The 13,609-nt window shown below is 42.4% G+C and overlaps 1 protein-coding gene across 1 annotated transcript in view; it reads left to right on the top strand.

The window, feature by feature from the left end:
• The first annotated feature begins 8,045 nt into the window (after positions 1 to 8,045).
• Positions 8,046 to 13,609, top strand: part of LOC128061313 (membrane cofactor protein-like) — a 39,470-nt gene continuing 33,906 nt past the window's right edge. Inside the window, exons 1-2 of the mRNA XM_052653585.1 lie at positions 8,046 to 8,088; positions 13,159 to 13,347. Coding sequence (XP_052509545.1) covers positions 8,046 to 8,088; positions 13,159 to 13,347 — 232 coding nt within the window. The remainder of the gene's footprint in view (positions 8,089 to 13,158; positions 13,348 to 13,609) is intronic.

Genomic DNA, 13,609 nt, shown 5'->3' with positions numbered 1-13,609 from the left:
CACAAGTGAAATTTATATAATGTTATATGTTACCTAAATTTACATTTTTTTCTTTAAAAAAATTGAGAAATCAAAAATTCACAAATAAAATAACGACATAATGTCAGTGAGTATTTTAAAAATAAATCTGATAGGGAAAAATGGAGTGTCTGGATAAAATATGATTACCCATATGTTGACATTTGTTGAATGCAGTGATGGGGACACTGGGTTCATTACCTTCTCTCTCTGCTTTTGTATATGTTTGGAATTGAATTGGGAGCTAAGAAACAGAAAGCTACAGCAGAATGCTTGAACCTTGTGGCCATTTTTCATCATAATTTAAATGAACAACAAATGCAATTTTGGAGAGAGAGTGGGCATTCAACAGTGCAAATAACGTAATAAAAACATTCACCTTTTTAAAAGGAAAGCAAACTAAAGCTAGGTTATTACCCCCACATTCTTTTGGAAAGCACACACATAGCTGAGCAGTCTTTCAAAAATCCAGCTATCTTGAACAGGTGAAACATTTCTCAACAAGCTTGGTGATTTTTCAAAGCTAAAGAGCATGGGCACATCATTCACAGTGTACACCCTCGTTTCTCTGTGTCGTCCAGGCCCAGCAGCAGCCTCACTGGGGGGCTCATTAGAAATGGGGTCTCAGAACTTTAATGCTACTGGCACAGGAATCACACTGTGTGATATACGTGACCTGTGTGTATTCTGGAATGAAGCTTTTCTTATTTAATTGCTCAACTCTAATGAACACTCTTTTGCTGACAAAGGAGCCATGCCGAAAAGTCAGGTAATCTTTCTCTTTTCTGCTCAGTGTTTCAGTATATGCCATACTTTCTAGCACTCAGCACAGTGCACGTGTGTCAGTCAGGCAGTTCAGTCGCTCAGGCATGTCCGACTCTGCAACCCCATGAATCGAAGCACACCGGGCCTCCCTGTCCAACACCAGCTCCCGGACTTTACCCAAACTCATGTCCATCAAGTCGGTGATACCATCCAGCCATCTCATCCTCTGTCGTCCCCTTCTCCTCCTGCCCCCAACCCCTCCCAGATCAGGATCTTTTCCTATGAGTCAACTCTTCGCATGAGGTGGCCAAACAATTGGAGTTTCAGCTTCAGCATCAGTCCTTCCAATGAATACCCAGGACAGATCTCCTTCAGAATGGACTGGTTGGATCTCCTTGCAGTCCAAGGGACTCCCAAAGTCTTCTCCAACACCACAGTTCAGAAGCATCAATTCTTAGGCACTCAGTTTTCTTCACAGTCCAACTCTCTCATCCATACATGGCCACTGGAAAAACCATAGCTTTGATTAAATGGACCTTTGTTGGCAAGTAATGTCTCTGCTTTTTAATACACTGTCTGTGTTGATCATAACTTTCTTTCCAAGGAGTAAGCGTCTTTTAATTTCATGGCTGCAATCACCATCTGCATTGATTTGGAGCCCAAAAAAATAAAGTCTGACACTGTTTCCACTGTTTCCCCATCTATTTCCCATGAAGTGATGGGACCAGATGCCATGATCTTTGTTTTCTGAATGTTGAGCTTTAAGCCAACTTTTTCACTCTCCTCTTTCACTTTCATCAAGAGGCTTTTTAGTTCCTCTTCACTTTCTGCCATAAGGGTGGTGTCATCTGCCTTTCTCAGGTTATTGATATTTCTCCCAGCAATCTTGATTCCAGCTTGTGCTTCTTCCAGACCAGCATTTCTCATGATGTACTCTGCATAGAAGTTAAATAAGCAGGGTGACAATATACAGCCTTGACATACTCCTTTTCCTATTTGGAACCAGTCTATTGTTCCATGTCCAGTTCTAACTGTTGCTTCCTGACCTGCATATAGGTTTCTCAAGAGGCAGGTCAGGTGCTCTGGTATTCCCAATTCTTTCAGAATTTTCCACAGTTTATTGTGATCCACATAGTCAAAGGCTTTGGCATAGTCAATAAAGCAGAAATAGATGTTTTTCTGGAACTCTCTTGCTTTTTCCATGATCCAGAGGATGTTGGCAATTTGATCTCTGGTTCCTCTGCCTTTTCTAAAACCAGCTTGAACATCTGGAAGTTCACAGTTCATGTATTGCTGAAGCCTGGCTTGGAGAATTTTAAGCATTACTTTACTAGCATGTGAGGTGAGTGCAATTGTGCAGTAGTTTGAGCATTCTTTGGCATTGCCTTTCTTTGGGAATGGAATGAAAACTGACCTTTTCCAGTCCTGTGGCCACTGCTGAGTTTTCCCAATTTGCTGGCATATTGAGTGCAGCACTTTCACAGCATCATCTTTCAGGATTTGAAATAGCTCAACTGGAATTCCATCACCTCCACTGGCTTTGTTCGTAGTGATGCTTTCTAAGGCCTACTTGACTTCATATTCCAGGATGTCTGGCTCTAATTATTAGCCTATTAATTCTAGGTAATTCAGTTGTTGATCATGCTTTCATCTGAATGAAAATCTGTTATTTCAGTGTCCTTTCTCAACAAAGTACTACAAAGCTGAAAAACACCTCAAATTAAAATATTGATTGGGAAGGAGCCAATTGATGTCACCAGAGTGAAATCTGAGACTCATAAAATGTTTGAAGTGACTTCACAGAAATGCAAACATGTACCCTCGAAGATGTTGAAGCTCTCCCAGCATGCAACGAAGCTCCCTCCTCTTACTCTGGATTCTGGTCACCCCTTCACCCTCTTCTCTTGTGCTGAAAGCATAGATTATCTAGTCAGGGAAAACTACACTTAGGATTTATAAGTAGTTACAAAGACCAACCTAGATAGCATATTAAAAAGCAGAGACATTACTTTGCCAACAAAGGTCCATCTAGTCAAAGCTGTGGTTTTTCCGAGTCATGTATGGATGTGAGGGTTGGACTATAAAGAAAGCTGAGTGCTGAAGAATTGATGCTTTTGAACTGTGGTGTTGGAGAAGACTCTTGAGAGTCCCTTGGACTGCAAGGAGATCCAACCAGTCCATCCTAAAGGAGATCAGTCCTGAATATTCATTGGAAGGACTGATGCTGAAGCTGAAACTCCAATACTTTGGCCACCTGATGCAAAGAACTGACTCATTGGAAAAGACCCTGATACTGGGAAAGATTGAGGGCAGTAGGAGAAGGGGATGACAGAGGATGAGATGGCTGGATGATATCGCCAACTGAATGGACATGAGTTTGAGTAAACTCTTGGAGTTGGTGATGGACAGGGAGGCCTGGCGTGCTGCAGTCCATGGGGTCGCAAAGAGTCGGACACGACTGAGAGACTGAACTGAACTGAACAATGATTTAAAGAAAGATATCACCCAGGATTTCTGTTTACATGTTTGTCATTTTTCTTGTGAAAGTGAAGTGAAAGTCAAAGTCGGTCAGTCGTTTCTGACTCTTTGGGACCCCATGGACTATACACCCATGGGGTGGGTAGCCTTTCCCTTTTCTAGGGGATCTTCCCAAACCAGGGATTGAACCCAGGTATCCCCCATTGTGAGCAGATTCTTTCCCAGCTGAGCAACAAGGGAAGCCCAGTCATTTTTCTTACTTATTGTCAAATATTTTAATTAATATTTTTAATATAGAACGGTAATTGAGGAGAATTTGGAAAATGCATGAGGAAGACATGTAAAACTGTCAGTTATGTGTAATTATAGTACCTAGTGATAATCACTGTTAATCAATATTTTAATTCTTTTTCTGATAATCTTTCTTCATATGTTTCCTAATGCACATACTTTTGTTAAATAGTTATTTTTAAATAGGTATTATTCTTTTAAGATCAGAACATATTTCTCCAAATAGAGTAATGCATGCTGTGTCAATAATATGCTGTCACAATAATAGGCTGTATCAATTCACACTTTCTCAAGGGAAAAAATGTAATTTCTAGAGACATAATTTTTTTAACTTCAGTTATCTATAGGGAGTATTTTATATATTGCTGCTGCTGCTGCTGCTGCTGCTGCTAAGTCACTTCAGTCGTGTCCGACTCTGTGCGACCCCATAGACGGCAGCCCTATACTAACTATGGGTAAAATACTATTTTGCCTGACTTTGCTTGTATTATTGAGAGGCTCTGCTCACCTCTGGCCTTACATTTTCATCTGAAAAGCAGGAATTGGAACAATGGGTCTTGAAGTTATTCTTAGTGATAGCATTCTAATTTTTTCTGTTTCATTTGCCTTTTTGCACAGTTATGTGTGAGTTGTAAGTTAAAGTCTACGATGTTTAAATGTACTGTCTCCACCATTATAATGAGAAAGGAATAAAAGATACTATCTTTGCAAGGCTACTTCTGGAATACAGTTTGTAACATATTTTCGGTGTGAAGCTTCCGAAAGCCAAGAGGAAACAAAGCGAGCGCGTGGTCCTTCTGAGCAAGGCCCTCTCTGTGCCTGGCGGTTCGGATCCCTGTGTCGGGTGTGGCTCCTCAGTGATTCTCCTGAGGTCTGGCAGGCGCCTACCAGGTGCAAGCAGAGGTGGCGGGGCTCCCAGGACCAACATCAGAAAGGCGGCTTAACTGTGCTTCGCTAAGCCATTCTCTTTCAGGTTTCCGCAAATGCCTATCCTGCAGAGAGGGGCAAGCCCCTTCTGAGAGCGTGCACAGGTCCCTTCATGCCGCTGTGTCCACTTCTGAAAAGCAGAATGCAAATAGACCCACTGAGAGGCAAAGGACCATCTAACATCACTTTAGCTGAGTGACCATCCCCAGACACCTCCCTCTACTTACCACCATTCCTAAAGCTTGCAGAAGAGCTACCGCATTGTTGAAAACCTGGTCTACCAGCAATCATGTTCTCCATTCTCTCCTCATTTTCCTGTTGGCAGTTTGTTGGAGAGACCACTAGTGTTTAAGCCCCTACTTCACTCAAAGCCTAGACTCCTGAGTTCTGTTCCTCTCAAGACCTTAGGAAGTTCACAGTCAATACCCTCCCTTTGAACTCTGTCACTAAAATGATCTCAAGGCTAAATGTTAAACAGTGAACAGATTCACTTCATAGGTCAGCTTGTCTGCCTGATTTAGGAAAGTTTTCTGTGCAGACAGTTGTAGGTCATTCCTTTCAGAGACAAATCCTGCTTTGTTTTTAGTGTCTAACCTTATTAAAATCAAAATTTCTCAGAATTTCCCAGAATTTGGTAAATCCAGGCAAGGGGAGGATCAACAGACACATGTTAAATGCATTTGATGATAACACTCATTTATTTCCTTCAGTATCTAGTGGGTACTTTTATGCACTTAGTATAGGTCTAGAACTGTCTCAGTACTGGAGATACAGCAAGAAAACTACATCTTTGCCTCATGGAGCTTGTTCAGAAAAATAGGGAACAAGGCCCAAAATCTTTCAAATGGAACCTCCGTTGGGTCAAATATAATTTCAGAAATCAATGTGAAGTCTTCAATTATACTTAGAATGATTTGATGGATCCTAGGTACAGAAATTTCACTGGTCATAAAGTTTCAATAGACACAACCTTTGAATCTAATCTATCACCTGTAAATAGAAAACCATACTAAATTAAAAAGAAACTTACTTTCAAGCCTAAAAATAAAAGAGAAGTTATTTCAGCTTTATGATATATACTTTAGATGGAATATTGTGTACAGATGGTTGCAGAGAACAATAAAAGGATTCCCTCTTCTCATAAAGTATTGCCAACACTGAGCCACAAAACATTTCCTTTATATCAATCTTTCACAACTGTAAGAATTAAAAGAAATGACAATGCCCTCTCATTATATTTTCTTTCATTTGTCTCCTTATATCTCATTTAGTTGTGTTATCATGGAAAGTCTGCATTTTTTAACCCAAGATACTAAGGTGTGGTCTTCCCTGGTGGTCCGTGGTTAAGAATCCACCTTCCAATGCAGGAGAGGCAGGTTTGATCCCTGGTCTCAGGATCTAGATTGCCATGTGCCCATGGGGCAACTAAACCCATGCTTCACAACTACCGGCCCTGTACACCCCAGATTCTGCGTGCCACAATTAGAGAAACCCACAGGCCACAAAAACAAGACACTAAGATGTTTTTCTATCACACCTACACTTTGAGTTTTATAAACTCCTCCAAGAATTAAAAAAAAACTGTGTTGTTCTGGGAGGAAGAAGAAATCCCATGGTTTGTGTATCCCAGAATATCTTTAGCATATTTCAGACATAAAATTGCTTAAACGTATATAAAGTATTGTAATTCCACCTGATGCCTTTGACTTTTACAGGGAGAATTTCCATTTCCTCACCATCCTCTCACTGCTTTATTCTATATGATACAGGCTCTGTCCCCACAATTTTATGAACATTTGAAATGCTGGTCACATGTAAATGTTTTTTTTCCTTTACCTGATTAGAAATGGTAACATAGGGTCAATACAGAAAATGAAATATCCATAATCCTATCAACTACTAGTTAATTCTGGAATATTTCCTGCTAATCCCTTTATGTGTCTCAAGTAGGACTTTTGTTTTAACAGAAGGAATGACAAAAGTTATGTAGTGATTTGGAGCCTTCTTTTTCCACTTAAAATATATCATAGTTTCTCACATTCATATTTTTTTACACAGCTGCACAGACTTCCAAGCTGTAAACTACCTATCATAAAATCCTTAAGACTTCTGCTAGACACATAGGATTTAAATTTTTCCCCAAACTATAATGGCTTGGTGATTTCTCTGGAATAAATTCTCAATGGGACTGATGATTTAAAAGTCATGTCCGTATTAAAACTTTTAACATACAAAAATGTTATGTTAAAAACTAAAAGTTTGGGGGTATTGGTCCCCTCGACACATTTACTCACACTGGTTAACCTTTTTATTCTTTGCCAAGTAATAAGAAAATGGCAGCCCCTTTTGTTTGCTCCTTGATGCCAGTCAGGTTACATTCATTTTTCTTCTGCTAGTCATACAGGTTTACTTACAACTTTACACATAAACTGTGCTCACTCTTAATTTTCCAGCATTGTGTGTAAGAGTGTTTCAACAGAAAAGTTTTCCCCTTTATCCATTTCACCCAACCAATTCCTACTCCTCCCAACTATAATGACATTCATTGCTTTCAAGAATTTGGCCCTTAATGCACCTTTCTTTCCTTTTTCGTGTTTGTATATTTCATCTTCCATAAAACATTTAGTGCCTCACTAGCAAGGCTTCCACAGAGTTGAGACCCTTTATGCTAACGGCCCGGGGTTGTTTAACCATTTACTTTCCCAGACATGCTCTCCTGGGAACATAGGGTAGAACAAACGGATTTTAGCAGCTGGGAGAGCGACGGCCAAACCTTTCGTGATTTTGGAATCTATCCGGCCATGAGAGGCTTCAGTAGCAGAGGCTCAGCCACGGAAATTTCAAATACTGTCGTGAATGATGCCTGACTAACGGCAAAGATCGAGCAAGGAGGGCCCAGGTGTCCTGACAATCTGGAGGGCCCCAGGTCCAAAAGGAGTCATGACGGGTGTCTGTCCCGCAGTGACCACTGCCTAAGCTCTAGATTTCTATCTTCAGGTCGTTACGCTTGATTTTTCCGGAAAAAGGACAATGATGACCACGCCAGCCCTTGATTCTTTTCCACTCTTCCTGCGTAAGGTGGTTAACAGTCTTTTCACCAATAGCCGGTGAACCAGCTATTCCCGCCGAGTCGCCGCTGCTCTCCTTCAGGTCTGCAGGCAGAGGAACTAGAGACACGCCGTGTGCCGACGTCTCCGCGCCCACGGGGAACCCTCTGGAGCGCCGCGCCCCGCCCCGCCCGGCGCAGGAACCGCCCCTCCAGCGCGGGGACCGCCCCTCCAGGAGCAGGGACCGCTCCTGGCGCCGAGGCCCCGCCTTGCAGCCCGCTCATTGGCCCCGCTAGACACTAACCCCGCCCCCGGCACGGCCCAGCCACGCCCCACCGCGTTACAGCTCCGGACACCTGTGAGTCTGGGGATTGTTGCGTCTGGCAACCGAGCTCAGAGGTCCACCGTCTGGGCTCAGCTTTCCCGCTGGTCTCCCCGAAAGTGACAGAGGCTTTCGTATCGCGCAAGCCCCCTCCTGGTCGCCCCGGGAGTCCCCCTTTTTTTTGGTGCCTCATAGGGATGCTTTTGGTGGTCCTCGTGCTCCTGCTGCCCACAGTCTCCGGTAGGAGCCTGCAGAGTGTGCGCGCTGGTGGGGAACCAGAGCGGCTCGCGAGACCGGCCGACTGGAACCGAGGGTGGGAGATTTGCTTTTAGTCTCTCGTGAGAGTCGCGGGGCTGGGTCCACTCCGGGGTCATAAGGAATTGGGGTAGAAAGCGTGACCAGCGCGTCCGCGGGTCGTGCTGCGTGGAGTAGGGACCACATAGCGCTGGAAGAGAAGTCTTGCTTGCGGTGGGCACTCAGCGGTGCGGGGTGATGGGCGAAGCTGAGGCTTACCAAGGGCCAGGCTGGTGTTCTTCAGTCGCTAGTCGTATCTGACTCTGCAAACCCATCGACTGCAGCAAACCAGGCTTCCCTGTCCTTCACCATCTACTGGAGTTTGCTCAGACTCGTGTCCATTGAATCGGTGATGCCATTCAACCATCTCGTCCTCTGCCGTCCCCCTCTCTTCCTGCCTTCAATCTTTCCCAGCATCAGGGTCTTTTCCAACGAGTCAGTTCTCATCAGTTCAGTCGCTCAGCCGTGTCCGGCTCTTTGAGACCCCATGAATCGCAGCACGCCAGACTTCCCTGTCCATCACCAACTCCCGGAGCTCACTCAGACTCGAACCACAGGACTGCTGATCTGGCGCTGGTGGTGACGGTTTGCTCAGGTGCCTGGGAATGTAGTTAGGCTGCTGTTGTGCCTGTGGGGAGGGTTTGCCCTATATTCTCTGGGCAGTTTGATAACTTGGGAGTAGGGGTGTTTGTGCCCCTGGAGCTTGGCTGGGCTAGGGGAGCCCACACAGAGTGTTCCCTAGTGTGTACTTTGTAGAAGTGGCCATCCAGTGGTGCCAAGTGTGGGCCCAGGAAGCTACTGCTTGCTTTGTGTGAGGCTGGGAAGTTCATTTGGAGGTCGGGTAAGAACGTGTGCTGGGTGGGGCCCCCACCCGTGGGGCCCCCACCCACTCCCCCCACCCTCCCAGTTCCTCTTTGGTGGTGGAGGCTGTAACTCAGGATCCTGGAGGCAGCGGAAGTCACCATCCTTGTGCCCCACGTGGTGATGCCATTGACGCTGGCAGCAGCAAGGCACCAACACCCAAGACGTACAGAAAGTAAAAAGGTGGCCACTGGGCAAGACCTGTGAAAGGCAGTGGCGGATGAAAGTGCCCACTTGCAGATATTGCCAGAGGCAGCGCAGAAGAGAGAAACCAAAGACTTGTGCTGTAGTGCCACCTGCTGGGAAAAAAATCTTCTAATTTCTAACGGGTTGAATCATTCTCTTCCTGCCTTATTGCACCTGCTGCTGCTGCTGCTAAGTCGCTTCAGTCGTGTCCGACTCTGTGTGACCGCATAGACGGCAGCCCACCAGGCTCCCCTGTCCCTGGGATTCTCCAGGCAAGAACACTGGAGTGGGTTGCCATTTCCTTCTCCAATGCATGAAAGTGAAAAGTGAAAGGGAATTTGCTCAGTCGTGTTCGACTCTTCCCGACCCCATGGACTGAAGCCTACCAGGCTCCTCCGTCCATGGGATTTTCCAGGCAAGAGTACTGGAGTGGGGTGCCATCGCCTTCTCCACCTAGTTACCCTCATACTTTTTATGCATGTTAAAGTTCCAAAGAAGTAAGTTAACCATGTATAGGGGTGAATTCTAACTAATCAAAATACTGTACATGGTGTTTTATAAAAACATTAAGCCTATTATTCCCCAACCTACCTGCTGGGGGCCTACCTGCAAAGGAAGGCAAACAGACAGAAAGTAAGAAACAGTCATGAATTGTTTCTGAAGACTTGGATTCAGTGTCTTTTCTTTACAACTGATGATGCATCTACCATCCAGTTTCATCTTCCCCACCGACTGGAACCATGATTTTGTAGCACATTTTCCAAGTTTGATAAAAAGGTGTGCAGTGTTAGAGAATGTAGATGTTCTTGCTTACAAGCATTGTGCCAGCCTTCTAAAAAGCTCATTAATCAAGCTTGGACATTAATTTCAATAAACTTTTGTTTTTTATATTCATTAAAAAAATAGTTTGTGTAGACAATGAGAGAAGGGGGCAAGATGGTCAGGTTTCAGTGAGATTTCACTTTGATCAGAGACCAGAATTTTCCTGAAGGTACTACCTGGGCAGGGATCTGGTTTTGTGCTCGAGTACCAGAGTAATGTTTAAATTTAGTGAGCAGGTAGAGAGTCTCTGCACGACTTTTCTAAGTGTACAGAAAGTGAACAGTTCTCTTGATATGTAGTACAGACTGTTTCATGTTCTTGAAACTCATCTGGAAAACTAGGGAATTTTATGAATGCTGCCTATCATATTATATAATGGCATCCGCTGTTAATGTATAACACTGCAACCTAATAATTATTATATTGTAAATTATCTAGAAATAAAACTTAGTCACTATTTTTCTGAAATGAGAAATGTTTAGTTTGAAAATCCTCACAGGAGTAAAGAATTCAGTATTCTGAGTAAGAGAAGAAATTTGGTAATTGAAAAGCATGATATTGGACTCAATCATTACAGTGTTTAAATCTTGTATTCAACTGGTTACCAAAGCATACATTCCAAACTGTATATAGTTGAAAGTGTGCCTTTCATGATGCTTGTTAGTGGGAAGAAATACTCGTTAGCTGAATGGATTAAGCCATCACATTGACATTTCTTTTCTTTTCATATTAGAAATTCTTTCATGATATGGTTTCGAGATAGGTAGTGAAATCAAATACACAAACAAATGACACTTGTATAATTTAATTATGGACATGCTATTAACTTGATTTCTCTCTTGGTTCCAGGAAACTCTGAATGATGTTATATATTTGTATCTATTAATAGGAATCATATTGCATTTCTAATCCATTTTTTTCCTATTGCAAAATGATGATGTATGGCTCAGAATATTCAGTATATTTAATGTTATTAATAAAATTCAACACTATACTGATCTTTTTGTTCTTGTTCAGTCACTAAGTTGTGTTCGACTCTTTGCAATCCCATGATTTGCAGCAAACCAAGCTTCCCTGTCCTTCACTCTCTCCCAGAGCTTGCTCAAATTTACGTCCATGGAGTCGGTAATGTTATCTAACCATCTCATTCTCTGCCCCCCGGTTCTCTTTTTGCTTTCAATCCTTCCCAGCATCAGGGTCTTTTCCAATGAATTGGCTCTTCGCATCAGGTGGCCAAAATTTTGGAGTTTCAGCTTCAGCACCAGTCTTTCCAGTGAATATTAGGATTGACTGGTCTGATCTCCTTGCTGTCCAAGGGACTTGCAAGAGTCTTCTCCAGCACCACAATTCCAAAGCATTAATTTTGGGGCACTCAGCCTTCTTTATGGTCCAATTCTCATATCCGTACATGACTACTGGAAAAACCATAGCTTTGACTAGACAGACCTTTATCAGCAAAGTGATGTCTTTACTTTTTAACACATTGTCTAGGTTCATCATAGCTTTCCTTCCAAGGAGCAACCATCTTTTGATTTCATGGCTGCAGTCAACTGTCTGCAGTGATTTTGGAGCCCAAGAAAATGAAAATCTGTCACAGCTTCTACTTTTTCCACATCTATTTGCCATGAAGTGATGGGGCCTGACACCATGATCTTGGCTTTTTGAATGCAGAGTTTCAAGCCAGCTTTTTCTCTCTCCTCTTTCTCCTTCAAGAGGCTCTTTAGTACTGATCTTTAAACAAAGTTTTTAATAACTACATCCTTGTTTGTTTGTTGCTTTTGTTTTGGGCAGTTGATTGAGGAGAATTCATATATTAAGACCAGAATACTGGAAATGTTGAAAACATTTTGCCAGAAGTGGATTTCAGCACATGGTGTAGTGAAATGTTGGACCAAATGTCAAGAGAGGAGCTTAGAATTTAGAAAATGATGAAAAAGGAGGATAACATTCACTTGTTTAGAGTTCTCTCTTGACTAGTCTTTCGATCTAAAGACCTAGACCCAAAGAATAAGAAAGAAAATTTCCCTCGGGATCAAAACAGTCTATCTCCCTTCTCCTTAGGTCCTATAACCTTGTAGGAGAGGCCTCTGCATCATTTTAGCACTTCAGGACTTTAACCAATGTGTCTCCACCATAATATTTTACATTATTTTCTAACAGATTTATAAGATTTTCAAGAGCACAGATAATTAAAAGGAAGGGGACTTGCTGAAGTAGCAACAACACTATTCTAGGGAAGAACCACCTCCCCCTACAAAAAAATGATAGAGGTAAAAAAAATTCTAAAAGCGTTAACAATATAACAGCTTTACAGTCCGGATGCATTGGATAAACAGCCCAAAGAGCTACTGCAGGGGGCTTCTAAGGGAATTCACAATTCATTAATCAGTGAAAGAAGATTAAATTATTACTACTGGAAGATCCAAGAAACCAATTTTTACTAAGGCTATTCAAAGTCATAAAATTTGATATTTTAAGGTTTCCATTTATTTGCAAAATGCTCAATTCACTAATACAAAACACATAAGAGGAAGTCATAATTTTAAATATTTTAGTCAATATTTATTTTGATCTCTGATACCCACAAGGCTGATTTGATATTTACCTCTTGCCATCGCATGTCTTGAGCACCCAGTGTGTACAGGCTGTAGCACAAAAAGAAGGTATATGCTCTCTGCCCTCCAGGGCCTTGCTCTCTGAGAGGAAACTGAGCCCGAAGTGATAGGTGATCATAGGTTTGTGTTTCAAACTATGGAAGCATAATCTGAGCAGAGTGCCATAGACTACAGAAGACCTCTTAGAGGAGAGATGAATGTCAAAATAATGAATTTAGAAAGAAGTGGGGAAGGACACATACCTATAAACATCTTTCAAAACCAACAACATTGATGCTATCTCTTCAATTTAGTGTTGAACGAAACTTCACCTTAATCCTCAACAAACCAAAAGCTCATAGATTATCATTTAAAATAAGCAAGACACATCCTTTGCTACAATTACCACTTGGGTAAAAGCAAAAACAGTCATTTAAAACCTTGCCAAGAATCTTTCGATTTATTCTGTACTGCCTACCTGATGCCAGGCCACAGTCCCTCCCCGATGAAATAAACTACTTTATTTTCATGCTCTTATTCTCTTTATTCCTAGATGCCTGTGGTGATCCACCAAGGTTTGAAACTATGAGGCTCCAGGGTGCGCCTAAGCCCAGGTATCGTCCTGGGGAACGCGTACAATATGACTGTCGCCTAGGTTTCAAGCCCATAATTCCTCTTCGTTCCAGATCTGCTGTTTGTGAGGATGACAATACATGGTCAGCTCTCGAGGAGGCCTGTACAAGTAAGCAAACTTTTTTTTTTATTATTGCTCTGGAGAGTTTCACACATTTTAGTGCACATATTCATCTACTTCAATGATGGTTTTCTCATGCGAATATAGGTTTTAGATGGCAATGCATTTTTTCAGGCTTAAAAAATCCCCAGAGAATAATCTTCTTGGCAATTGGTTACCTGGGTAGATATGAATCATGTTTGGCCATATAATGTGGAAAGAAAATAATAATTAAATGAATAATAAGATCCCCATGGGTTCAAACAAGAAT

This window comes from Budorcas taxicolor, chromosome 16 (assembly GCF_023091745.1).
Source record: "Budorcas taxicolor isolate Tak-1 chromosome 16, Takin1.1, whole genome shotgun sequence".
Classification (NCBI taxonomy): domain Eukaryota; kingdom Metazoa; phylum Chordata; class Mammalia; order Artiodactyla; family Bovidae; genus Budorcas; species Budorcas taxicolor.
This window is presented reverse-complemented; position numbering and strand designations above follow the sequence as displayed.